Below are 27670 nucleotides of genomic sequence, written 5' to 3'. Positions count from 1 at the left end.
GCTTACATACATATCTCAGGATCTCAAGTAATAATCAGTCAAATAATTATTCTGTAAAGATGAAACAACTTTTAGTGTAATAGAAAAAATCCGAGCCCTAGATGGGACTTGAACCCACGACCCTCCGTGATCTAGTCGGATGCTCTAACCACTGAGCTACTGGAGACTCTATGGTGAGCTAGGGTCAACTTGTGGGCCTCGACTGGAACCGCATCGCGCGGCTACACAGCCAAGTATTGGTAAGCACCTGTGAAAACTCACTAACAGCATCACGCTGTCACATTAAGGCTGTCACATTAAGTATTAGTAAGCACCTGTGAAAACTCACTAACAGCATCACGCTGTCACATTAACGCTGTCACATTAATAATTATTCTCACCTCGAAAAAATCTCCCCGGAGTCTCTAGTTCCATCGTAGGAACAATGCAATAACATTTCTGCAAAAGCACTGTCTGTAGTGTTATCGAAACCCATTGTTGTTTTCCTTGCCCACCATAAATCATACACAGACTCTCGAAGTCGAATAACCTTTGCCGAGCCGGGCAGACCCGGCCTTCCTCTAGACCGCTTCTTCGGCGGCATCAACTTTTCAAATGACGTTTTTCACTGTCATACATGTAAGAATTAAAAACTATTTCCTGATATGGATACTACGATAGTTTGTTGTTCGCACATGATTCAAGATGGAACTTGGAAAGCCCTAATTAGTAAGTTGGAAGAAGATATCAAAGCGATTTTGCAACTTCGAGGAAAATAGCGTATTTTTCATATGTGAGAAATGATCTGGGCGCGCAAGGCATCTCGGTTGAAAATGGGCCTTCAACTGTTCAGCAAAGACTGAAATGTCGGTTAATGACTCATTCGTTATAACAGAGAGTTTTCTAAGTTTACCGGCAATTTAAGACAACAACCGTCTGATTCTTTTTCATGGTAATTCAATATTATCGTGAAACAACTTTTTCCTGTTTTTCCAGTCAGATAATGGAAGGTCGAAGGATTTTTTATCATTACAACCTTACCGCAGGGTCCTTGGAAAAATTGCCTTTAGAAAGTTGCTTAACTGTTTACCCCATAAAAGCACCTTTGCTTGTCCACAGAATTCTACTTTTAACATCATCTAAAAGCTTGGAAAGTAACCACTAAAGGGCAATACATGGGAGCACCTGCACTTTATGAGAGTTTAAAAGCTGTTTATTCAATAAGAAACACGGTGCGGAAACGGCCAGCGGGCTTGAAATATATTTTGGAAATTTCATTTTGAAATTGATTCCGTAGTCTGGATTTAAGTCGATCTTCCCTTTTATAAACTGATGTTTAAATTGCAGTCAATGTTTTGTACATAACGATTGAACCAATAAACCTTTGGACACGACACAAGGACAGATACTGTTTTTGCTTGTGCAATCACATTTTAAGGAAGGCAAGCTTTTTTCTCTTCCTGTGATTAACAATAGTTCTGTGGTATGCACAGTGCTACATTACCAACAAACTAGTCAACAGTTGTACTTGCCCTCAAGGCCAGATGATGTCCTCGATTTATAACTCCCTTCTCCAGTAGCGACCGTAAGTAAAAAGTAAAGTCTGTTTACGAGCCTAGTGGCTCATTAGGCCGGTGCTTAACTCCGGTTTCTGTAGCATGGAGTGACTAGGAGTATTTCTACTCCCCCTTGGATGGGATGCCTGTCCATCGCAGGGTTACCCCCAGCATTAAATTCGCCGGTACCCATTTAAACACCTGGGTGAAGAGAGGCACTGTGAGAGTAAAGTGTCTTGCCTAAGAACACAGCACAATGTCCCGCCGGCCGGGGCTGGAACCCGGACCACTCGGTCCGGAGTCGAGCGCACCAACCATGAGGCAACCGCGCCTCCACAGCGACCGTAAGTGTAATAGACAAAATGTTGCCATATGGAAGCCTCGAAGAGAATATTAGAAGTTTTAAGTAACTGCGCAAGTTAATTAAATTTTAGTTAACCGGTCAATCATTGACTTTCAGTTATCAACTAAAACTCTAATTCAGTGTCATGCCAAGCTGACACCTGGAAGCTTTATGTTCCGAATACTGTCTCTTGTTTCTATTCAAACAATTTGAATTCGCCAGTTCTGAACCTCTTTTCCAATCGAGAAAATGTTTACTTTGCTTTTAATTTTGGGATTATAAATGAAGTTCAGTTAATTGACAATCCATCCTTAGATAAAGAAAGGAAAATAACAAAACGGTTGCATCTAACGGATAAGCTGTAATTCCGCACCCCCTCTCCCCGAAAAAAATTACATGAATAAATAAATAAAAAATGAAAATAGTAATTCAATGAAACGTTTCACTCTTATAGACGCAAATTATCAGCGACCGAAATATTGTTTATTTATCACCGAAGGAGGAGGGGGACTGGGGTTAAAGGATTTTTTGGGGGGGAGGACCATATTGTTTTCAAGGGGAACGAAGTGGAGACGTACCACAGGGCGCCCACACAAGCGGCGTGTCTGGTCGTTTGTTCGAAATATAAAGGGATGTGTGGGAGAATATTGAAGAGTCGTAATATCGTAAACTTATATCAAGGAATGTCTATGGGTTACGCGAACAAAGAGGTTTGAGGTCGTGTAGGGTTTCCGTCACGCGCCATAAACCTCACACCAGGCTAGTCAGTAGATGAATCGCCGGCGTGAATACGCCCCTGACTCCCCTCTCACATGAGGCATTTGAAATAGGGTATTGTTTACCATCATCCATTCGGCGTGGAGCAAACAGCGTGACGGTTGCTCCCTGGCACACGATGTCTGTGCCGCGGATGCCGATCGCTTGGAAAGCTACATTTCTCGAAAGTTTTTTGGCAGTTAGCGCTTGGATTTTTAATGGATCTTCGATTGAATGACACGTGAAGAAGCGTCAACCTTTTAGTTTATCTGGTGTTCGATTTGGAAGCCGGGTGATTCTAATTTCTGGATGAAAATCAGGTGCGCGCTGGCGCGGTCGAAAATGAGCTTTCCACCCTTGTCTCCTTATACAGTAAAGTAACACTGAACGCGAAATCTACCAAATCGCTCGAAATGCACCATTAAGAACCACAGAAACGACAATACACAGCAAGTAAAGTACGTTTACATTTATTTTGAGCCTTAATATAGACATTCCTTGATATAAGTTTACGATATTACGACTCTTCAATATTCTCCCACACATCTGTTTATATTTCGAACAACAACCAGACACGCCGCTTGTGTGGGCACCCTGTGGACGTACTAGTCGTCTCGAGCTCTAACACTAGGGAGTTTAAGCAAATCACTACGGCTGGCGCTGCTACGGCTACCATGGTTGACGAGGCTTGAGGAGAGTACGTCGCCGTAGCCCGCCAAAATTCAACTTTAAGCAACGCGAACTAAAAACCTAGTACGGCTGTGAAGTTTAAAACCAATAAGCGTCCTCGCGGTAGTTTTTGCACGTCTAAAAACTCAAAATGACTTCATTCAAAGAGACGAGGGATTCCGACGTTTGGAAAAAAAAATTGTAAGTGATCCTGTGCACAGTGAATGAGTGAATTAAAATATTTAATCTTACGTGTTGTAAAATTGCCAGTTTGGAGCTTATAAACACCAAAGCAACGTTTCTACACGGTCCTTCATAACCCTCGTCATTCCTCGGCTTCAGCTATTTGAATTTCAAGTAGTCTTTAAGGTTTGAAAAGGAAAAGTTAGACTTTCTACTTATGTATTTCTCCTGGCGTTCGCTGCGTTCTCCATGTGCACACTGCTTCGATCCTTCGACAAACCCGGCTGCAAAAATAAAGGCAGATTCACTCGGTAAGGGACAGCAAGCTTGATAAATATTCCCGATAACCTATTTTTAAAGATGTTAAGTGTATTTCAATAGTTAAAGTTGCTCAGGAGAATGTATAAAGCGAAGAAAGAAGCAAGATAAGTTCACGTAAAACAGACTACGCCGAAACCTTCCCACTCGCGTAGAAGGATTTCCCGCTACGGCTGGATGGGAACCACTGACATGCGCAATGACTCGTTTCTGGACAATTTTACTTCCGGTAGCCGTAGCAGCGCCAGCCGTAGTGATTTGCTTAAACTCCCTAGTCTAAAGGGGTACTGTAGAAAATGACGTGAGATGATTAGAATACCACGGAGCCTTATGGGGGAATCAAGTTAATTTTATTGTGGCACAACCAAAATTCTTGCTCCCTCCCTTCCCCTCTGGCGATAAGTAACGACACTAACAGTTATTTTTTTATCTTATTTTTGCTATTACAATGATGTCATAAATATTTGAAGTTTTAGACCTAAACTAAAACAAAGGGCAGTTGGCTTTGAAGACGGTTGAAAACAAAAACAAAACAAAACAAAAAACAAAACAAACAAACAAAAAAAAAACTTGCGAATGAGCTGCCTTTCCATGTGTTATTTTTTATAGTTACATGCTTATACTTCGCCAGTAATTTTCTTATCTTTTCAATTATAGCTATTATAGCGGAGAGACGCTAAAAAGACGCGGGATTCCATACTTGCGGAAGATCCATAAACATTGAAGAGACTTTTAACTTCAGCCTCATCGACTAGGATATGCAAAAATTCCTGTTTTTAAAACTGATGCATGAGATCATGCCCTTTTCAGTTGATTTTGCACTTTGTACAAAAGTTTTTAAAACTTTTAGCTTAGCAGACCGTGCAATTTAGACTGCACCTGCCATGGACATTAGGAGCCGCTGGTTAACTTGATCCCCTGTTGGCTTAAAAAATTGAACAAACACCAGTAAAATAGCGAGCAACTTCAAAAATGGAAGGTTTTTCTTAAAAAAAACCTTTCCGTAGGCTCAAAAAAAATTTTTTTTGGTTTTAATGTTCAACCAAGTTTAGACTTACACTAAAGATTATGAATTGTAGAATCTCATTCGTTCGCCTGACTGTGTTTTTGCGCTTGTCTTTATCTTGGTCCAGAAAAAAAAAAAAAAAAATGAATGGATAAGTAATGATGATACATGTAACATAATGAATAATGATGATAAATAGTCATACTAGTAAAACTTGAACAATATCTGGCCGTATTTTCTTGCCGAGTGACCTCACTTTTGTTTAAAAGGGCCAATAGATATATTGACTCTTTCACGTTGTTTTTTTCACATGATTTTAACTTTCGCACAATCCTCCTTGCCCTTCCAGAGGTAGTGTTTGTTATTCTCTTGTTAGTATTTCACATTTAAAGCTGTAAATTGAGTTGGTTTTCTGAAATAAATCTTCAGAAAAACAACCGTCCCTCGCCGAATAACGCATATTATATTGACGCGAAAAAATTTCCTTTGGAGTCTGAAGGAAACTGCATGAAATTAGAATAGGATAAATAGTAATTTTTTTGCTTGGTTATAGAACGATAAAAGGTGTTTTTTTGTTATTGTTGTTGTTTTGTTGCGAGCTTGGGATAAAGGAAAAAATTCTGGACCCCTTTGAGGAACATTTCCTCAACAATACTATTCCCAGTCCCATTAAAACCACTCTATCCTTATGAAACTGGGCTCCAGTTCTCCGCGTTAGCTTGTGTAAGAGGAACTTTCGAGTTTGTTTATCATGAAACCTTCCATCGACAAAACATGACTGCCAACAAATTGTCTCTTCCAGCGCAAGAAAATGGCGATCTCAGACATTCTATGCCTCGATGTCTTTCTGACACCAGAGTCGATGAAGCCTTCTCTGCTCATGGGCAAAGTGGACATCGATTTGTCCGAAAAACTTTCACTCGTCCGACATATTGCAATCATTGCACGGACATGCTTTGGGGTTTTACGAACCAAGGACTGATTTGTGAAGGTGAGAAAATTGTGAAAATTTAGGGTTTAACTACCATATTAGCTTGGTCACTGAAGACGGTTTCTAGTCTTCTGCTTTAAGAGAGCGCAGCAAATTGTCATATTTTCGTGTAGGAAGTCGATGACTTTGCTATCTTAGCAATTAACCCACATCTTACCAAAACATCATTTCCTTCTACAGATTTTTCAGTCAAATTGATCAACAACATATTTTAAAACCTGACACTTTTTGTTTCACGATAGAGCATTGACTAAAATTGTTTACACTGGTGGAATGGTATTTTAAGCGCGACTCGATCAGTGCCAGTATAATTTCAGTATTATTCGTTCGAAATAGGTGCTGACACCTAGCTAACAACATGGCTATGTACGTACTGTTTTAAGAGACAACAATCATTAGCTTGCGTTTATTGAAAACCTCCTCTAGATTCTGAACAGGAGCGCAATTTTTTTCCAGATTTTTTCATTCTTTAATCAGATATATATCGCCTGTTATTCAGTATTAAATTTTAAAGTTCTGAGCGTGTTTCATGTTACAGTTTGGCAAATTTTCGCAACTTACTCTCGAATTCTAAGCATTCAATGATTTTATGACTTGTTTATAAAAGTGCATTGTCACTGTGAAGTGAATAACGTAATCTGTATTTGTATCTTTGAAATACAAAATTCGATCCTTTTCTTGGGTTTATATTGTGTTGATGTAAATTCTGGTGTGGGAAACACAAAGGGACCTTATATCACCTTCTGAGATGAGTATATGTTTTACGTCATAAATGATATGAATAAACGTCATTTATATTTTCACCAAGCAGGACGTAATTTCCGTGAGGAAAGGTCTCGAATTTATTGGGTGGGGTCTGAGCTTCCTCTAAAACAAGAAATCTTTTTTTCTGTCTGGCTAACTTATAACTGTATTTGGGGAATTCAAATAGTCAGCCATTGTTAGCTGAAGCATAATGAATACAATGTGTTCGTTGTATGCTATGTGGCAGTTGGGGATAAAAATGCTGTAGTTTAGTTTTTCTATTGTGATTCTTGCTTAGTGACAATTCAGATATTTTATTGTACACAATATGTTGTTCTCTTGTTGTGTACTTCAACAAGTTAAATGTTGTTTTTTATATTGAAAAGGTATAAGCAATGTCTAGTGTCTTTCTCAAATTTTATCACAGTTTGATTTTCGTTTCGTTTCGTTTCGTTTCCAAAGATTTGTACATTGTACAGGTGGAAGAAAAATAGGACATGTAGTCCCCTACTAGGTTCATCCACCTAAACCCAACCCACCCATCCCACCCCGGGGAAGGACATCCATCACTCAGTAATCTCGTGTGTGGAAAATTAACGTCTCCTAGCCCCAACCCTACAGGAGAGGGGACCTCCATTTATTTGTCCCTATCCGAGAAGACTAGAATATCTAACCATTTCTTGATATTATAGAAAGGTAGCAAATTCTTCTCAATTATTTTAAGACCCTGAGTGTTGGTCCGGCCGGGGCTCGAACCCTCGACCTCCCGCTCAACAGTCCAGTGGTCTATCCATTGAGCTAACTGGGAGGCGGTTAGGTTTACTGGTAAGGGGACTTCAGGTCATCTAATTCTGTTTGTAATCATACTCTTAATTAACAAATTAGACTCCCCCTTTGGGGGTGTTTGATTTTGTAAATCACCAGTATGATTACAGACCAAATTGGACTCCATTGGGTCCAGCTATTACCTGATAATAATTATTATTAATTTCATAAAAATTTCCATTTTAGTTTGTAATTTTGTGAGTCATGAACGATGTATGCAGCTTGTTATAACTCCTTGCATTTCCATTGCAACATCATTAGTGAAGGTGAGCTGTGAGTTTATAAATATATTTCTTTTTATTTGAAAAGCTTACTTGTATGTATATTTTGATTGGCTCTTACCCATGATCTGTTGGGGGACTGACATGTCAATGAGGTCAACATTAACCCCTTAACTCACAGAAGGGATTAACATGTAACTTCTCTTTATAATATCCATAATTATATTATCCAGCAAACACGGGGAATGAGAATTACTCACTAATTTATCAGGTAGAAGTCGTTGTCTTGATCAAATGCCAAATTCTCACAACTTATTATTTACAAAGAAATTTGCAGCAACTAAAAAGGAGAATGAATAATCAGATAAAGGGTAAAAAATGTCAAGATTCTATATTTCTGCGGCTCTGTTCAGTTAGTCAATTATTTAACACATTGAAATGTAGCTGCTCCTCATGTGTCACTTCTTTGTTCTTACCACATTTTGATGTTGTTTGTGATCTATTATAATTTATTGAACAGATGCACAGTAACATGGAATCAACATTTATTTTTTAAGTGGAACTGGATAATTATAAGAACCTTTACTCTTTCATGAAAAGTTAAGTGTCATCAGTTAAGTTAATTATCAATGGAGCCAATATTATTTGTTTTAGTGAAAAATTGGAAAAACATAATCTTGGGAAGGTTGTCCATAATGAATTTTTTTCTTTTGGTGTTTGACTTGCTGGATACCTGTAGAGTAAAAGGAACAGTGAAAATGTTTTGCTTATCTCTGCTTGTTCTGGTATAGATGTTGTAGTTCAATTTTCTCCTTGGTTCAAATTTTATTTTCCTTTGTTCTCAGTCATGTTAATGTATGATAATGAGTTTGAAACAAAGGAAAATAAATTTTAAACCAAGGTGAAAATTGAACTACAACATAGACATTGACACTACTGACAATGATATTGACAAACCCAAGTGTGAGGCTTGCTGGTTTGATATCTGAAAGTCACATAGTTATTAAAATTTTGAAATTTTTTTCCTTTTTCCTTTTTCTTTTTCCATCTTTCTTTCATTTTCCTTTCTTCTTTCTTTTTCTATCTTTCTTTCATTTTCCTTTCTTTCTTTTTTTTCTTTTGTTCTTTTTCTTTCTTTCTTTCTTTATTTCTTTCTCATTTTTTATGCATAATTTATAATCATTAGTTTTTTTGAAAGGCTCCAAGTTGAAATTTGTTCTAAGCCATTATCAAACATCCTGAAGTCAAAAACTGGTTGTTCAAGGAGGAAAATAAAATGGGAAAAGGATGGTTTGTTTTTGAGGGTTCAGGTGGCATCTCAAGACTTAATATCCGGACAACCAAAGAGAAGGGGACAAATTTTACGTAAAGAAAACTATGATCAGCATGTAATTATATTTAGAAAAAAATGGTTGTCTCAATTTAACTTGAGTATAAACACTTAATTACATGAGGTAAAACAAATGCTGTTTGTAGCTTGCTTCATGACAACTTGGGCTGCAATTTTAGGAGCCAATATTTTTTCCAATCACCATGATGACCAAAATGGTTGACTAGTTGACATAGTGCTTCCAGGGGATGGCTGTCAACACTCTCCCAGACTTCCTGTCAATCAGCAGACAATTTATTTTGTTCCGTCTTATAGATACACATACCCAACTTATTTAGACCTTTAACAAATGAGTTGCCTTCAGGGAGTTTTCTGATCTGTTTGGGTTTTTGTTTCAGGAGCCAGTTGCTCACAGTTGGAGTGGTCCATCTTTCTTTCGGCGAAGGTTTTGCTGCATTTGTAGAAAGAGACTTGAAGATCATGTGGCTTTCAGGTGTCAAGGTGAGTGCGCCATGAATCAAAAGAACAAAATACTTCATTTGGACTTCATTTGGACATGTATTCCTAGGAACTTCACTACTTATTTTTAAGAGAAAATGAATGTTTGCGAACAAGTTTAGTAGCCCTCAGGCTAGTTACCAGTAAGATTATGCAAATTAATGAGCACATTGTTGCTTGGGACAGAATTCTTTTTAAGTCCATAATGGCTTCTTGTTAAGTTTCCACGTCAATTTTCCATTCATTTCTTTCCCTCCCTTCCCTCCATTCTTTGGTGATGAATTGAAAGGGGCACTGTGTGAGGAAATTGTCCTCCCGGAGAACACGTACAAAACAATGACTGGTGCATGACCCAAACCTAAAACCTTTTGCACCAAAGTTTTGTACTGAAGGGTTTGTGATGGCAAGGGGGGGGGGGGGGATGTTGACACTGATCTTTCAAGCAGGGTGGGCAGAGTGGTACAAATTTCACAGATTATTAATAGTGGGGGCTGGTGTTGAAGGAAACTACATTTATCCAGCAAATTTGACATCTTTATTTAAAGTTTTTGTCCACATCGATAAATCACAACTAAATTGTGAAATTAGTTGAGTATTTTGTGTAATTAACAATTACAAGATGGTATTAAATATTATTATAGGAGCACTGTAACCCCTCGACCTCTTTCAGTTTAATAGAACTGATACATAGTGAATATAATTTGAATAACTGCCTAAAAAAGTTTGTGATTCAGATTAGATGAGCTACATATTTTGAATTCTAAACTCTTATATAATATAATCTGTTCATGTTGTCCTTCAGCAGCATTGTTGATATATATATACAAATAAATCAAATGAAGCCTTACACTGCTGTAAAAAGTAAAAATGTTTCATAAATCCGAGCTTTCGCCGATCAACGGCATCATCATCCCTGATGATGCCGTTGATCGGCGAAAGCTCGGATTTATGAAACATTTTTTACATTTTACAGCAGTGTTAAAGGCTTCATTTGATTTATATTCTCACTGATAATTATAATAATTACTCTGACTTTCTTCATTGCAGTTTGTGACTATTTTGTTCACGAGGAGTGTAAAGAGTTCAGTGTTAGTGACTGCAAGAAGTGTGCTTCATATGTACCTCACATACAGAAGGTATAATACTCCAAGTCTCCACTATATATATTGACAAACATTTTTCCTTGTAGTTGCTTTGTTTAGATATAAGTTTCCAAACTCTCCTGACAGACACTCTTGTGGCAAAATCCCATGCAGTAATTTTTTATTTGTGTTTGTGCGGGTACTGCTGATGCTGACATTTTTTGTTGATGCTGCATGCATGTACAGTGAAATTATTTACAATTGTTACAACTAAATTTTCAAACAACTGGAGACTGATATTGGGGTAAAATGCTGTTCAGAACTGGTTTACATGGATATATATATAAGTTGTGCAAAAAGCTGAGAAACACTTCTGCCAACAAGAATCCAAAATCTAATTTGGAGACAGGAACGTATTCATGATCTTCCTTGGGAAGGAAAGTTTTTGTTCAGGTATTAGTTGTTCATAATGAGTTTGTTGACAATAGCAATCTGTGCGGCAAGCTCATCATTGGAGAGAAGGAAATCTACCACCCAATGCAAAGTGTGTGCACTGTAAACAAACTTGTGGGAGTGTGGAGTGTTTGGCAAGTGTCAAATGTAGCTGGTGTGGACAGATGGTGAGTGCCTGCAATTTGGTGGTTGTTGCTATTTATAAAACAGACTATGATCTCATTTCCTTTCATTCCTATAGGGATCTGTGGCTAAAAATAGGTCGCCTCTGCTTTTCTGTAAATCATTTTACTTATTGATAAATAAAATGCCAATTTTCAATAGATTTGCTACCATGAATACATCATGATATGCTCATTTGGAAAATATAAATGATCTAGATCTGTTTCTACTGGTTGTTAAATGAGGTAGTTTTATCTATTAAATATCAAAGGTATAATTATATATACAGACCATCTGATAGGGTGCGGAAAAAAATGGAAAATGATGTGGAAATTTTTGGCAATATTATGCGGAAGAAAGTGAGGATTATGCGGAAAAGACGCTAGATTATGCAGAAATTTCTAAAACTTAATAAAGTTGTTCCCTTGGCTTTTTCCAACATATAAAATACACATTAATGTCTTACCAAGAATTTTAGTCCTATTAATTATGACATGTTTGACCTTTTGTTCAATGTAGTCTTCGTTCAATGTAGTTTTTTCATAGTTTTTGTTGTTGAGTTTGTCCGAAGCTTAGTAAATCGGACGAGGAAAACTGGACACCAGAAGTCCCAAAATGTTAAAACAAAAGTAGAACCCAGGCCCATCACGAGAAGATGCATGGAATGCCTGGCAGTTTAAAATTGTTTATGAACGAAAGGCATGTTTTCATCACTGTTTTGGGCAAATAACTTAATTCTTCAAAATGATCAATCTTTTCACTATTTTTGCTTCTGAGGATGGTGGCAGTTGCTTTCTCACTGACTTATATGTAGAAATTTTCTAGTTTTATGCAGAAAAACTCCCCAAGGATGTGGAGGATGGGGAAATAGGCGAATTATGCGGATCCGCACCACTGCATCCTGTCAGATGCCCTGTATATATGAAACACAGTCATGTAGCAATTAGATCATGGTTTAAGGGAGAGATGTACTTAATACTCCTGCTATCTGCACTTGCACATGATTGTGTAATTTGCATCGTTTTGATTACTTACAGGCTCATAGCTCTTGTCAATTTATGTTACCCAAAGAATGTGGATTTGGTTATCTTCACAAGCTGTTGTTACCACCATATGCTGTCTCAATGCCAAATGTCACCTTGTGGAGGTCTTGTTCACAGAACAGGTGCAATTCTGCTGCATCAAGAGGTGAGGAAGGAAGGTACCAGAGTGCTGTTGTTAAAAACTGTTTTACATGGATGCATGGGAATGAAATGATAATCATGGTGTTTTTTATGTCTTGTCTTCATGAACAGTTTCTCTGTGTTGATTTCATGTTATAATCAGCTGAGTGATGCGTAGGTAGGCGTAGGCTAGGGGCAATTATTAAGTCAGGAATTAGTCAATGGTATAATTCACCACTTAACTTGATCCCAGACATGTGGTCCTTCTATCAGAATCTAGTGGTAGTTCTTCCAACCCTGGAGTGTATATGTGTAGCAGCAAATTTTTAGGAGAAAATGGCAAATAATTGTTGCACAATGGTGTTGCCTTTGAAGACTCAGCATTTGAAATAGAGGAAGCCAAGCTATTTCAGGGCTGGACACTAACTTTTCAACTTACTAGCCAAGTGGCTGGTGTCAACTTAGATGACTTGTTACAACAATTTCAGTTTGTTTTATGAGCCAAACTGGCCAGTGGAAACTGAAAACCACTAGCCAAAACTGAATTTCCACTAGTCTGTGGCTAGTTGGCTACGGTTAGTGTTGAGCCCTGTAATTACATGCCTTTTGTACTGGAAGTCACTTGAAATCTTCTGTTTGTTTTATATTGAAGGTGGGACGAACTTCATTTAATGGTGACCCATGAGGCTTGTAACTCTTCTCTCCCCTCGTTTTATCTGTTAGACTAATAACTTATTATTAAAAACTGGATCATTGGATAATGCAATTCAAGACTTTTTATTGGCTTAGCCATTATGGTATATGGGCCAATATACCATAATCTAATATCTGTACATTGTAACATCCGGTTTCTTCCTATAAAATAAAGTCGAGAAGATTTATCTGACATCTTGGGGGCATTTCTTTTAATAAAACAATTATTCCACTCGCCTTGTTGGATATGAGATGATTATAGCCAACTCAGCGCTACGCGTCTCGTTGGCTATCTATCATCTCATATGCAACGCGCACTCGTGGAATAATTGTTAATTATTATCCATAGGTATGCAGACTGGTATGGTAGACGATGATGATGGTATAGTCTCAGATGACCCGCCCCGCCATAATACAGACACTAGCAGTTTATCTTTTGATCATGATGCAGGTATAAGTTTATCACTTATTAATATATAAGGCAAGAAATTTTGGAGATTTAATTGGTTGACAGCAATTCACCATTACAATGTAATTTTGGTATAATGGCAAAAATGGATGGTATAACAAGGTTACCAATGACAACACGGTGAGGAAAGATTGTTATGAATGCTGACGCCTGTGTTTGTCTTTCCAATTGCAACAAAATAAAGGTCTCCTGTACGTGCATTACCAAAATTTTCTTGACTTGTATTATAAACAAATAATAGCAAGACTTATGGGTGGTATTTGTCAATAATACTGGCCCAAATTTATTGATATTTATTTCCAAAATTTTCCAAATACCACTTACTCCTTCACGGTATGTGGTATTTTGGACAATTTTGGAATATCACTTGAATGTGGTATTACTGCAAAATACCATGGTGACCACAAATCATGCTATTACCTACTATTACCTGAATGTGTTTGGATGTGTTGATTTTTAGCAAGTATAGTTCTTCCCTCAACCTCTGTATTCATGGAACCTCATAATGATGTTTATACATGCTAAGTAATATAATAATTATAATTAATACTAATAAAAGAAATTTCATTTCTTGTAATAGATGAAGCTTATTTAAAGATTTATGATGGCAACTTAACAGATCCAAAACTTTGTAAAAACATAGTGATTCCAAGGACAGCTCAAGCCAGCAATGTTCTAGTGAGTATGCAACTCAGGTGTAACTTGTAACACTCTGATAGATTTGTGGAAACTATAGTTGAAACAAGACCAGAATTTACTTCTAAAAAAGCTGAGGTAGGTGAATGGTTTGGCAATGGGGTCTGCAGTTTGCAAAGTAGTTGATGTAGACTAAATTATTAGCAAAATGGTATTATAAATTGCAGCTTCAAATTTTAGGATTATTGTTTTTTTTTTTTTTTTTCCAATGGTTTCTTAGGAAGAAGCCCTGAAAAAATTTCACATCACAGATGATCCCAGCAATTATTACCTTGCAAGAGCTGTTGATGAAGGTGAGATAACAAGGACTCTCAAGGTCAAAATCTCCATTCTCTTCACTGTCTGCTTTATATTCTTTTAGTTATAACTTTATCCTTGAAAAACTGCTTTGAAATCTGCATCAGTTTTACATGACTGTGTTTCCCCCTCCCCACCTTTCTGCTGGTCATCATATCACTTTTTGTAGGGATAAATGAATTTTTGATCACTCTCATGAGCAAAAGGGTTGATTTCTTTTAAAAATGTGATTGAAATAATCCATGTTTACAAGGTGCATTTTGTTTTCTACAAAGTCTTCTAGAACCAGCATATTTTGATGTTTTAATTTTATCATGCTTTTATCTCTTGCTGTTTAAAGATAATGAGCGTGCCCTTGATCCTGAAGAGAAACCTCATCAGTTTGTTGAAAGAAATTCATCCAAACCTTTAATCTTCCTTCGAATGAAGGTAGGATTGTAGTCATGGCATATTGGCCCAAGAAAGTGTTCTAAATATATTCAGGTTGATGTGGTTTCAATTACATTACTGTCACATTGACAGGCTTTTAGTAGAGGATTGAGTGATATACCGTGTATAATTATCTTGCACTTTCTCCTGAACCAGTCAGATGCTAACTAGATCACATGATATTACTACTAACCCTTTACACCCCATCACCCATACATCAGTATGCATATTCCATACTGTTCTCTATAAAAAATAAAAATAAATAAAATTGTGAATTTATATTGCGCAGTTTCCATGACGGGATGATCAACTGTGCATTACAACAATGCATGGAATAAATACTAATTACATCACTACAACAATGCATGAAATATATACTAATTACATCATTACAACAATGCTTTGTAATAGATACCAGTTACATCATGTGTAGTATAAAATATTAAAAGCTGAGCTAACTGAGAGTAAAAAGCCTTACTACAAAAATGCGTCTTAAAGAGTTTTTTAGAAGTGTCGACAGATTTAGCCATTTCTTTTATTGCTGACAGGGAGAGTTTGCTTATCAATCAAGAGCTTTTGTAGTTGTTGATCATTTCTGTTAATCTCCTGACCTTAATGTTTGAGTCAAGGGTGTTACTGTAAGGAGAAATTAGATGCTAATCACTCTTAGGGTTAAAGGGTTCAAATTGTTGGATATGTCCATTTTACTACAACAGTAACTGTAACAGTGTATGTAATACTTTGTGTTCTTCTTTTCCTTTTTGTTTTTCTTCTTTCATTTGTAGTCAACTACCCAAAATCTAAGTATTACTGTTTGATTTATTTAACCAGTATGTTACCCAGCCTGATTAGCTTTTTAGTTATTCTGAGTCTACTAGCCATTCCCTTTCCTAGCTGTCCTCCTATCATATTAAATGTTTTGAATAATATTTTTCGTGTAAACAAGGTTACAAGTCAGCATGGTTCTTGCTTTTGGACATTTAAACTTGTTCTCTTTTCATTTTTTAATCAATTCCCCGCTGCAGAGTGCAGATAGACGGAAAGGATATATAAGAGTTTATCCTGGAATGATAAAGTGAGTAATTGTAATTATGATCATTATTAAATTGTAATTGGCTGGTACAATGTTTATGTCATTAAAAGGTGTAACCCCGAAAGGTCACATGTGTAGCGAGGGTCGTAAGCGACGAATTTGGAGACCAGACAATTGTAACGCACAACGTAAACTCTGATTGAAATAGTGTAAAAGGGCAGCGGCTTGTAGAATAATGGATACATGATTCGATGTATAGCTTTGCGTAGCGGTAAGGTCTTGTTGCAGTGAGATTTGTTGTGGTTCGAACTAGAAAGCAAAGAAAGGAACCTAAATGAGCCGACGCCTGTGGATGGACTTCTTAAACTAGACGCACGTGTTATAGAATCACGTAAATACACAAGCGCTAAAGATAATCATGCCAATTAAGATAATGAAGCTAACTATAACAATCAAGTAAATATAATGGCTTACTTTAGTCTGGCTCCTAGCGGTAATAGGTAGCTGATATGTGGCGGTGAAAAGGAAAGTAGCGTTTAGCGAACAAGTAGCGTTGCAACAATAAACCTCTCAAAGAACTACGTCCCTTACACAGTGAAATCCGATCGCTAAACCTGTCACGCAAATACGTACAGTTGCGCAAGAAGTAAATAATCAACGAGAACAAGACAGGAATCACGACAAAATATAAACAAACGAACTATTATGGTATGAAAGGAACAAAAGGATCAATTTGAATCAGGCCATACTCTTAACCCTTTTATACCCTGACATCAGTAATTACATGCTCTCCATACTGTTGTGTACAACTTTCCCGTGGTGCTGACACAGAGAATTAATTTTGCTCAACAATCAATAGCTTCTTTAGTTGGTGATCATTTCTATATTCTCGTGACCTTGAGGTGTGACTCAGGGGGGTACTGTGAAGAGGAAATAGATGCTTGTCACTCTTTGGGGTCTAAGGGCCAAGCCATGTCTCTGCGAGTTATATCATATTGGGAGATTGGTGTGATTTTGCAGGAGTCTGGCAGAAATATTCAAAGCACTCTCCGGGTTATGAAGTCTTCAATTTTGTAGGAAAGTGATCCTGGTAGTAATAAACCCTACTTATAGAGTAGTGGAAATAAGCCCTGAAAAAAATTCAGGCCCCTGTGGGATTTGAAACCATGACCTTTGTGATACCTGTACGTGCAGTGCTCTAGTTCATGAAAATTGATCAGTCCTGTCTGCATAATTTGTTGATGCTTAAACATTTCTTTGGTAAGTTGAGAGATATCCCCCTCTTAGAATGTTGAAAATCTGTGTGTACTGATTGCCTTTTTTTTCTCAACTTTTTAACCACCCACATGCTCCATGTAAGGACAAAACTGCATTTTTTCCACAGCTGTCGGTGTTTAAAATAATTATAGTGAACAAATTATTTTGTAACATACCCAATACAGTGCGGCAGGAACATTCAAGACAATCCCAGTGACTGCACAGACAACTGTTACAGATGTGATAAGTGCTGCTTTAGAAAAATTTGGATTGAAGGTTTGTCTCAAGCTTCAGTGCGTTATGTCATCAATTTTAAGGGTGCTCTCCTCCCTCCCTTTCTTCCTTGCTTTCTCCCTTCCCGCCCCCCCCCCTCACACTTCTTCATCTTCTCTTGATTGTTTCTCAATTCCTTCCTCCTTTCTTTCACTGCTTCCTCCCTGTCCCTTGCTCCCTTCCTCTTTCCTTTACTTTCTCGCTTCCATGCTTCCTTTTCCTTCCCTCTCTTTTCTCACTCTCATCCTTTCTCTCAGCTAGTTCACTTCCATCACTCTTCTCCTCATTATGTAGTCCAATCTTTTGGAACATTTTCAATCTTTCCTTTTGTTTCACTGGACTGCTTTTTAATGCAACTTAAAATAAATTAAATACTAGTTGAGTGAAGTTTGAATGGAATTCCTCTGGTTTTTTGTTAACTAAGAAATTAATTCTTATGCACAGGGTGCCAATGAAAATGACTTTTCCCTGACTGAAGTACACCTAACTCAAGGAGGTAACATATCCCATTTTATGTAGACTTTTGTAAACTTATTTTTCATGATTGAGGTCGTAATGGGATAAAGGACATTTGCTCTTGTTATTAACTCAATACTGCACACAATACCGACTGAAAGAATAGCAGCATTACACGTGCATATTATGCTTGTAAATCCGCCATATTGCACGCAATTTACACGCAAATTACGCGCGGGTGAAAGAAATACTCGAAAGCGTGTGTAGAAAATTACTCGCAAATTCTTCATAGAACTCCATGCAGTGCATTCAATTTCAAATTTAGCACTTTTGATAATTAAGCTGCCAGTTCACACCACTTTTATTCTTATTGAATTATCAGTCCATGAACGAAGAATGGAACACAATGACTGTCCGTGGAAATCCTTGATGGATAGTAGAAAAGTAAGATTTTTTTATTAATCAGTAGGACTTTGGAATGCATCTAATGTTCAGCTTTTGTTTCAAATTAATAATAAGCCTTTGAACTTTGTAAAGGCTATCAATTGGGAGGACTGATACTTTTTCTTCTAAGTTCTCAATGTAAATGACATTTTCTTCACGGACTCTAATACATTTATTACCTTTATATTTCCTCAACTGAGTGAACGTTCTTCAGGAAATCGCCTTCCCCTCCTCACTCACGAAAGTTGACCCCTTTCTTTGTTTTGGACTCTCCCAAAATTCTCCCATCATTTTTTTTTTGTTTGTTTTAATTATCTGAGTGAGGCGCTTCTGTCTTTTCACCTTCCAATTGACTTCCTCTAAAGTTTCAATCATGGTGGCTATTCTCAAATTTATGGCCATCTGGATTTTGATTTTTACCAGATTGAATTCTTTTTAGAATGTACTGAACCAGGAAAGTTCTGCCGGATTACATAGCCATAATTTTGCTCTTTATATAATTTCGTGCTTCCAGCTATTCTGTCTACAATTATACCTTTCTTTGATAAGTGCAAAGTGATTTCTAATGATGTATAACAAATATTGTTTTTATCTGAAGATCGTAGGTTCTCTATAAAATTGACTTAATGTCTTTTCTTTGCAGAAGTCTGTAAGGAAAATGAAACTCACAAGATTCTACTTGAGGCAAAACTTAGAACCCTTGGGAAGTGTATGCATTTGTGTTGGCAGTCTCCCAGTAGGCCTGGAACCAAGTAAATACAAAACTTTGATTGGCGACATTCTAGGAGAAAGTGAGTTCTGTTTTGTTTGTTTGTGAGATGCTTATAGACAAGTGACTTTGTTTTATGCGAGATTAATTTCGTCCCCTGAGTCCTCGTTCGCTTGACAACCTCTCACGTTCATTCCGCTTTGCAAGGGGAACGGAGGTTTGGGAACGAGTTGACAAGAGACATTTTAGTGGCCAAATGACTTGCGCATTGGAATCTTCTGAGGACGGTTTCTGGTTTTGGTTGTTCTCATCCTCTTTCTTCATTTCAGTTAACAGTTTGAGTGTAATTGTTTTGCAGCTATGGAATATTGTGAGATGAAAAGTGTGTTTCCAAGTTATGGTGAGCTACTAGATTCTAAAGTTCAGTGCATGAAGCTATTTACACAAGTATTATTACAGTTTATAACCCACCCATTGATTTTGGCGCGATTTTATTGTTTACTATACGTCACGTGGTGCAAAATCACAGGAAAGGTATCACGCAATAACCCCCGTCCGCGTCGATACTTGCCCTCCGATTTTTTCCCAGCAAAAAAAAAAAACATAGTCAATACAAGAGTGTCAACTTTTCCGTTCTCCTATTTACATGGAAGGAAATCAAACTCGTTTTTTTTTTTAGCTTGCTCGCGTCAATCACGCGCATTCGCCATCAGATCACCACTGGCTTTTTTTGTTTGTTTACGCGCAGTTTAATTGCGATGTGGAAATTAATGGAAGGGTTATAAAATAAATAAACCCTGTTCTGGCTTGCTGGTATGTCGGCTGATAATGTCCTTGGCTGAGAGATTGTCCTCAAAATTTCATATTTGCCCTCAAGGCTTCGCTTCTCGGCCAAATACTCATTTTTCGGACAATCTCTCAGCCGCGGACATTATCAGCCGACATACCAGCCGCCCGAAGGGGTTTATTCACTAAATATCGCTGGCAGTGCCAGTAGGCAAGATAAGGCGAATCCTGTGTTCTGATTGGCTTTCAACTCGTTTAAGGTTTTGTCCCATTGTTAATTTGTAAGAAAGCGGGGTTAGCTCTGTTTGATGAAGCATTTGGACCGAATGCTATGTCCTTTTTTTTTTTTTTGCATATTTAATACCTTACGTGCTTTTCTTCGTTTTGACAGACTGCAATGCTTACTTTGAAATTCCATTACTGCTCCCTGGTGACATACGAGACTGCCTAAGAATTACGTGGCATGTAAACCGGCTGCATTTAATTATACAATGACATTTCTCCACCCGGGTTACAGGAGTGTTATTTATATAGATGTTAACTTTGGAGAGATCAGTCTGTTTACGCCGTAGATGGAAGATAATGCATTTTATAGATATCAATCACTTATCTTTGATCACTCAAAGATAAGTCATTGAGTTTTACTTTGTGGAATTCGAAAGACAATCCTGCGAGAGTAGAACCGCCGCTTTTGTCAATCAGAAATCAGGAATGGCATAAAAACACTCGCTCGCGAAGCTGGTCATATGACAATGACGACTGAGGAGGTTTATTTTTTTCTTTTGTTTTTGTAGTTTTTTACCGTTAATTACGTCACCAATGTTGACATTGTAACTCTTTCCAGGTATGGTGTTTGTGTTATTTCCTGCCGCTGACACAGCAGCCGATGCTGTAAATAAATTCAAAAATTCCACTATGGACAACAAAGAGCTGTTTGTGAGAGTCCTACCCACTATTCATGTAAGTAGCTGCAAATTCAAGAGCAAAGGTTTTTCTCTAGAGTATTTCTGGAAGTAGTCAAAAAAAAAGCTAAAAACAAAAAGGATTGACCTGAATCAAAAAAGGAGTTATGCTTATCCTGTCGTTTTTGTTTCTTCCTTCTTGTAGCCTGGGCTGTTCCCCCCTGGAAGCCAACCCCTTCTAGTACTGGTTAACTCCAGAAGTGGAGGTGGTCAGGGGGCCGACATGTCAGCAGCTTTCCAGAGACTGCTCAACCCTCATCAAGTGTACAGCCTCACAGAAGGGGGCCCATTATTAGGGTATGTTTAACTCCTGCCCTTCGTATCTAGAAAACTGTTTTTTGCAATTGAAGTTGAAGTTTATTCATTACTAAGTACGTAGCAGTTCGAAAACTGATTTGTGTATTTACATAACAAATATTAAGTCACTGTGATACAAATCTAATTTTGTCGTTTAAGTTGCATCTTGATCAGTTAGAGCTATTTTATACCCAATGCTACGAGCCTTGTTTTCTTCTCTCATCTTTGTCCCGTGGTCTAGAATTGATTATTGTGTTTGTTTTAGATTTTACGCTTTCAGATCTATTCCTGATTTTCGTGTCTTGATCTGTGGTGGTGATGGGACAGTTGGCTGGGTGTTGTCGTGTTTGGATGATGTTGTTCAAGAGTTGAAGTGCAAGTTACCTGCATCAGCAGTACTTCCTCTTGGCACTGGTAAGTGGATTGTTACAAGTGACTCTTGTAAACTGCGAGTTAGAGAAAATTTCTTTCCAGAGTCGAACATAAAGCCTTGTCTAGGTTTTGTTGTACTGGGCTGTGTGATCGATCTCAAGACTCTTGCGACAAACTTGGTCAATTGGATGGAAATCTAAAACTAGCCTCGACTTTGCCTCACGTGCTTCTAAGGGATGGACACTTTAAAAAGTCGTGCAAACTTTCCAGTTTAATTGTTTAGGCCTCAACAGCCTTTGTATTTAAAAGAAGATCAACGAACGATCAGCGATAATTATTCGAAGCTTAATGCTTCATGTGACAATTAAATGAGCGTTTCCAGCACGTGGTTGACAACTAGAGGTTTACAGTGATAGACAAACCGCTATGACGCATTTGAAAAGCTGTCGTTTCAATCGTTAGCCCTTCCTCGGAGTAAAGTAGATGGAGAATAGGGTGGAAATTGCCTGAGACTCTTGACTTCGGGACAAGCCATTACTCATCGCCTATGAGGAATTTTAATATTCTTAAGATTTCCCCCTTTGTACTCTGTTGGGAAGGACAGACGCCCACTCCCCTCTCGTGATTGATAATTTCTTTGTGGAGATTTCGTTAGTGGATACAGATTGAGATGGAAGTTGGATGAGATTCTCAGCTAGCATGTACTGATCTCTCTAGTGTTCTTCTTAGTGGATAGATAATGTTTGGGAAACTAAATTAGATTGTAAACGTACAGGTAATGATCTCTCTCGAATCCTCCATTGGGGAAGTGGTTACTCTGGCGGCGAGAGTCCTGTATCGCTACTCATGGCTATTGACCAGGCTCACGAAGTGTTTCTTGATAGATGGTGTGTCATGTTTGACTCCGTGGACACTAACGTTCCTGACACACTGTCAAACGACAGCGCACTTGGTTCGATGGGAGGAAGAGAGGACGATCCTAGTATTTTTACGATGAATAACTACTTTGGCATCGGAATTGGAGCTGAGCTTTGTTTAGATTTTCATCTTCAGAGAGAGGAAGCACCTGATAAATTCCATAGCAGGTGAGGATGCAAAAAAAGTAAATCTACTTGTTACAGTAGTTTTACATCCGCTCGATTTAAGGAACAGTGTTGATTGGTAAGGCTATTGGATGGCACTTGCAATTGATAACAAATGTTTCATAGTCTTCTGAGTTGTTCTCTTTGTCGTCTGTATTTCGAATTCATCTGTGAGAATGTGCGTGCCCGACTCTATTTATCACTTTAGATGTCTTACAGACTACCTCCCCCTTCCCACCCTCCAAAGGTTATTAACGGACACGGAGCAGTCAAACGTCCAATAGATTTTAACTTCCTTCGTAAGCGCTTTTGAAAGTGGATAGGTTAGAAAACTTCGACCTTGCGTTTTATGATTTATTGTAAGTAAGAGTTCGTCGATTCTGTGATTTTTCTTTTTTCAGGCTTCATAACAAAGGAGTTTACTTTAGAGCAGGGATAAAGAAAATGGTCAAAGGCTACTCGCGGACATTTACTCACGAAGTCGAAATAGAGGTGATTAATCTGTAGAACGTAGATATTGGAATAGCTTACATGGTTGCCTTCATGGGATGAATTCGGTATTCTTAGAAAGCGTCTCTTTACCCACAGCGAACGGCCGAATAAACCCGACAAAATCCCGCGAAAGGGGAAGGGGGAGGATGTTAATCTACGATGAATTAGCATCACAATCAGGTGGAATAGCAATAGTTACAGTAGCCTCACTTTGCGAAAGCGTTAAAAGCTTCTATACTGGGAAGGTGTTTGTCTTGTTTACAAACTTAACTCATTTAATATTGAGTGTTGTCCTAAAATCATCATCGTTTGTCAGTTGTATTCAACACTGAGTGATTGAACGCCAAGTAGTTGAAGGCGTTTGTCTTAAAAATTTAACGCCCGAATGAGATGGTTTTTGGAGTATCCCTTGGTACTTTTTTTCCTGTTGTACTCCTTACGGTTCCAGTGATCTATCTTTCTCTCGTTTCTCAGCATTTTCATTTCTAATTTTCTGTTTCGCTACAGATTGATGGCAAAAAAATTGACTTACCAACACTAGAAGGAATTGTTATTCTTAACATAGGCAGGTTAGTGAAAGCTGGAAGTTGAAGTCAGTGAAAAGAATTCGAATCAGTGTTGCAGTGGTGAAATTTCCAATTGAGTGGATTGAGAAAACAGATAAGAATCGGTTTCAAAGCGTAATTTTAAGATGCTCAGTTTTCATCCTGAAGTCAAAATAGTACTATTTTAGGTCAACACGATGTATTTCATTTCATTAAAATCTGATTCCTTTACGGGAACGGAGAAGGTACAAAAAGTGACCATTTTCGATATATCAAAATTCAAACTTGGCTGCCAGGATTGGGGGAACAAAACAAAGGAACAACATCGAGGTTGAGGGATGAATAATCAATTTCTTTAGTTGTATACCCCAAGCCTCAGAGCCATGCTAGCATTTTAATAAATCGAAAATGGCCTAATTGTCTCGCGCTCGTCATGTGACTTTGCAGCCCGGTCGGATGTAGCACCCAGACTGTATCTGGCTGGAAGGCATGGGTTCGAATCTAGTTAAAGTTGAACTTTAAAGTTTTCTTTTCTGATTTTTCATTGGTAGCAGTTCAGGTGCGAGTATCGCTTCTATACACGTGAGGGATTTTGTTTTCATTTGTATTTAGTTTTCCCTTTGATTTTTTATAATTTCTTTTGTCCGACTAGTTGGGGAGCAGGTACGGATGCATGGGGACCAGACAAAGAAGATGTATGTAATACGACTTGAATTTAGCATTGATCTCTGTCCTTTTTGTCCCAGGCAAGTGAGGTCTTTAAAAACACGCAGTCGAGACAATCGCTATATCTGCCGACATACATCTCGGCCGATATATCAATCGAGTCGCGACCGAGTATCGACCGAGTCTCAAATGAGTATCGGTCGAGTATCGACCAACTCTCGCCCGATATACCGACCGATATATCGTTTAAGAACACCTACACAGAAGTAATCACAAGGGCCAACCAGAAAAGACAAAATTGCAAGTACATGTAGCCAACGAGAACGCCATCATTTGTGTGTACGAATGTTGCAAATGACCAAAACACGGTGGTTTTGGTTTTGTTCCTGATTAGTTCAGATGGTGACTTGAGATATCTGGACCAATCACAAAGCAAAGTTAATCAAAACAGATGCGATCCCGGATTCCTCTTCGACTCTTAATTGAGAATTGCTGACTCTGTTTGCAGGGTTATGCCTCAGCTTGTCACTGTGACGGTCTTGTAGAGGTAGTTGGACTTCAGGGAGTCATGCACATGGTAAGTCAGAATCACTACCGGCTTTGCCTTTTATGCCCTAACATCAGCAGGTGGATTCTCTATACAGTTCTCTCCAATCTGCACCACGTGATGTTTCACTACTAACTGCCTTATTTTTTGTACCCAGCCTTGTCATTTCTTACGTATGTGGATCGGAAACGTTTTCATTTAGCAGTGAATATGAAGATGAGTGTTTTTTTTTTTTTTCTTTTTTACTTTTAGGGTCAAATTCAAAGTGGAATCAGGACTGGTATCCGACTGGCACAGGGAGCCCAGGTAAAGATTTCTCGTTGTAATCCAGTAAACTAATGCAGCCATAAGTCAGTTATTCTCTCTTATTTTTATCTTGTCATTCTTGTTTGTCACATTACCATGTTGGCGAAGAATGATTTCCACCCTTCCCCAAGCCCACGTGTAACCGTACCCTCCCTTTTGTTTCTCCACGGGGCGGGAAGAGTACGGCTACGGCTACACGTGGGTATTCTTTTTCGTTCTCCCCTGAGAAGAAAGAGCGCGAGCTCTGGTTTTCGAACATCGGCTAGGGAAAAATAGGGTATTTTGCCCAAGTAACCAATAAGTATAGGCAATGACACGATTTCGAGTGCAGTTGGGTGTTAATGAGCCTGAGTAAATTTCTCAAAGACAGCAAAATTGCCCCAATAGCGTAGTTCCATTTCTCTGTATAGAAAATACACAACTCACAATTCCACCATTCGCTCTAACGAGGGACTAACGCTCGAAACGTCAGCTTCAAACACCCTCCATGGTGGTCAATCTGTAATATCAACTCAGCTGATAAAACCAAATTATGTTCTAATATCTCCACCGACGCAGCAGCACAGTTTCTTTAGAAACTGACCCTCTTTATTCACGCACTTCGATCCTTTTTTATCCATTATTATGATTTTTATTACAGATAAATATCAAATTAAAATCAGAGATGCCTGTACAAATAGATGGTGAACCTTGGATGCAGCCTCCGGGTAATGTGATCGTGCGGCCCATACTAACACAGGTATTGTACAGAAAACCGTGTAATAACTTTGTTAATGACTACTGGCCGGAGAAAATAAAAGGCTCGGATCTCTGTGATAAAATTGCACGTGGGACATCCCGGAAACCAATTTAATCTTATCCTTTTTTTAGCTAAGAAGCATATGTGTTTTTTTTAACATTGACATCCAAGAATTCAGTTAAAGTTTATAACCGGACTACTTTAGTCAGAGTTCTTACTTAAATATATATATATATTGGTAGAGCAAAAACGGCTAACGAACACTTCTCGAAATTTCCTCTCTAGTTCATTTTACTTCTTGTTTTCTTTAGGCACTGATGCTTTCAAAGAGGAAAGTTAAAGTGAAAAACCTAAGAAGACCTTCAAGCTCGTCTCGTCGTCCTTCAACTCCCAGCGCAACGAGAACTATTTTTTATGACGATTAAACAGAGTTTTCCCGGGCCTTTTCTCACGGAAGAAAATAATCTTACATATAAAAGTTACTCACAATTATAGCCGCTTCATTAGAAACTATACTGAAGATTTGTACCAGCTCTGATTTTTATTTAACTTGTTTATCTTGCAAAGTTCATCTAGTAAGGTATTGTTTCAGCCGAGAAAATGTAATTTAAATTTTGAAGAAAACTATTGTCATTTGTATAGCTCTGGTTGTACGCTGTCTTGCTGACGTCTGTAAATATAAATAGTTCAGACTAAAATACGTCTTCATCAGGCGTCACCACTCGAACCTCTTCGCTGTAACTGACCTTTTATGACAGAGCTTAAGAACGAAATGTTACGTCAAAGGTACGCAGTCAACAACGCGGGCTCAAGCATACGTGGTTTAAAATTTAGCGAAATTTGCGGAAAGAAAAAGGAGCTAACATTTGAAACCAAGGCATTTTGTTGTCGTCGAAGACATTTTCCTATTTCCAAATTTTTAAACGAGAAAATTTGTTTTGGAAAATATTTAAGGGGTGTACAAAGTTTTTGAAGTTTTCTGTAAAACAAAAGCGGCAAGGAAAACGACGCCTAGAAGCAACAGAATTGAAAATCAACAAGGCAAACGACTCAAAATCAGTTTTCCTGCGGGAAAATCTGGTGCGTGCGCATACGTTCTTCAGCTCTATTACCATTTCTGCTGTTGGACTCCATTTGTAGCAACGGCCACAATACTTTCATTGAAGTGGTATAAAGTAATTCAGAAACTGCGTTACAGCCACACTCGGTCTTTCTCTACTCGCTCGTAAAAGCGCATAGGCGTCGTAGTCGACAATACGCGCTAAAGAACCAAACTCATACCATGCTATTCTACAGTCATGTCAAAAGTACAAATTAAAGTGATAAAACCTCTGTCTTGAGGTGGAGTTCAAAGCTTAGCTTGCCCCACCAATTTATACCATTTTCAAACAATTAAACATTTGCGCCTTTAAATTTATTGGAATGTGTCATTATAAAAAAATAGATTAATGTAGTTGTGTTCCCAAGGAATTAAATTTGTGAAATAACCTTTTCATGGCATTTTTTTTTTGTTCTCTTTAGAGGCAAAGCGGCTGTTGGGCTCGGAGAAGAGAGGTGACGCCTTTCTTCGAATTAAGAAACATTCAAACAGAATAATTTATTAAAACGAATGTTCGATATTATGAGTAATTCAAGGCCATTTACCTACCCCCTCACCCAGGCCATTTACCTACCCCCTCACCCAGTGCGATCAAGGCTCGCTTAGGACAAGAGATACAGAAATCATTTTTGTATCAGTTCACTTTAAGACAGGCCATTGTTACACATAATCCATACTGTGGATGAAATTGAAGCGAGACTTCGAAACTTCCGAAAGGGTAAACCATGAACGGACTCATGTG

The 27670-nt window shown here is 38.1% G+C and overlaps 1 protein-coding gene across 1 annotated transcript; it reads left to right on the top strand.

The window, feature by feature from the left end:
* The first annotated feature begins 5525 nt into the window (after positions 1 to 5525).
* LOC111347298 (diacylglycerol kinase theta) lies at positions 5526 to 27246 on the top strand. The gene is made up of 27 exons (XM_088747613.1): positions 5526 to 5801; positions 7557 to 7636; positions 9320 to 9422; positions 10467 to 10555; positions 10990 to 11121; positions 12154 to 12304; positions 13322 to 13423; positions 14022 to 14119; positions 14358 to 14430; positions 14775 to 14863; positions 15889 to 15938; positions 17339 to 17429; positions 17871 to 17922; positions 18265 to 18326; positions 18970 to 19117; positions 19394 to 19435; positions 20666 to 20781; positions 20929 to 21080; positions 21346 to 21494; positions 22228 to 22537; positions 22936 to 23026; positions 23534 to 23595; positions 24224 to 24266; positions 24746 to 24814; positions 25037 to 25090; positions 25731 to 25829; positions 26141 to 27246. Exons 1-27 carry the CDS (start codon positions 5585 to 5587, stop codon positions 26252 to 26254), a joined length of 2838 nt encoding a protein of 945 aa, XP_088603739.1. The 5' UTR covers positions 5526 to 5584; the 3' UTR covers positions 26255 to 27246.
* Positions 27247 to 27670: the final 424 nt, after the last annotated feature.

Source organism: Stylophora pistillata, chromosome 2, assembly GCF_964205215.1.
Source record: "Stylophora pistillata chromosome 2, jaStyPist1.2, whole genome shotgun sequence".
Classification (NCBI taxonomy): Eukaryota; Metazoa; Cnidaria; class Anthozoa; order Scleractinia; family Pocilloporidae; genus Stylophora; species Stylophora pistillata.
The sequence above is the reverse complement of the archived record's forward strand: the minus strand, read 5'-3'. Positions and strand labels throughout refer to the sequence as shown.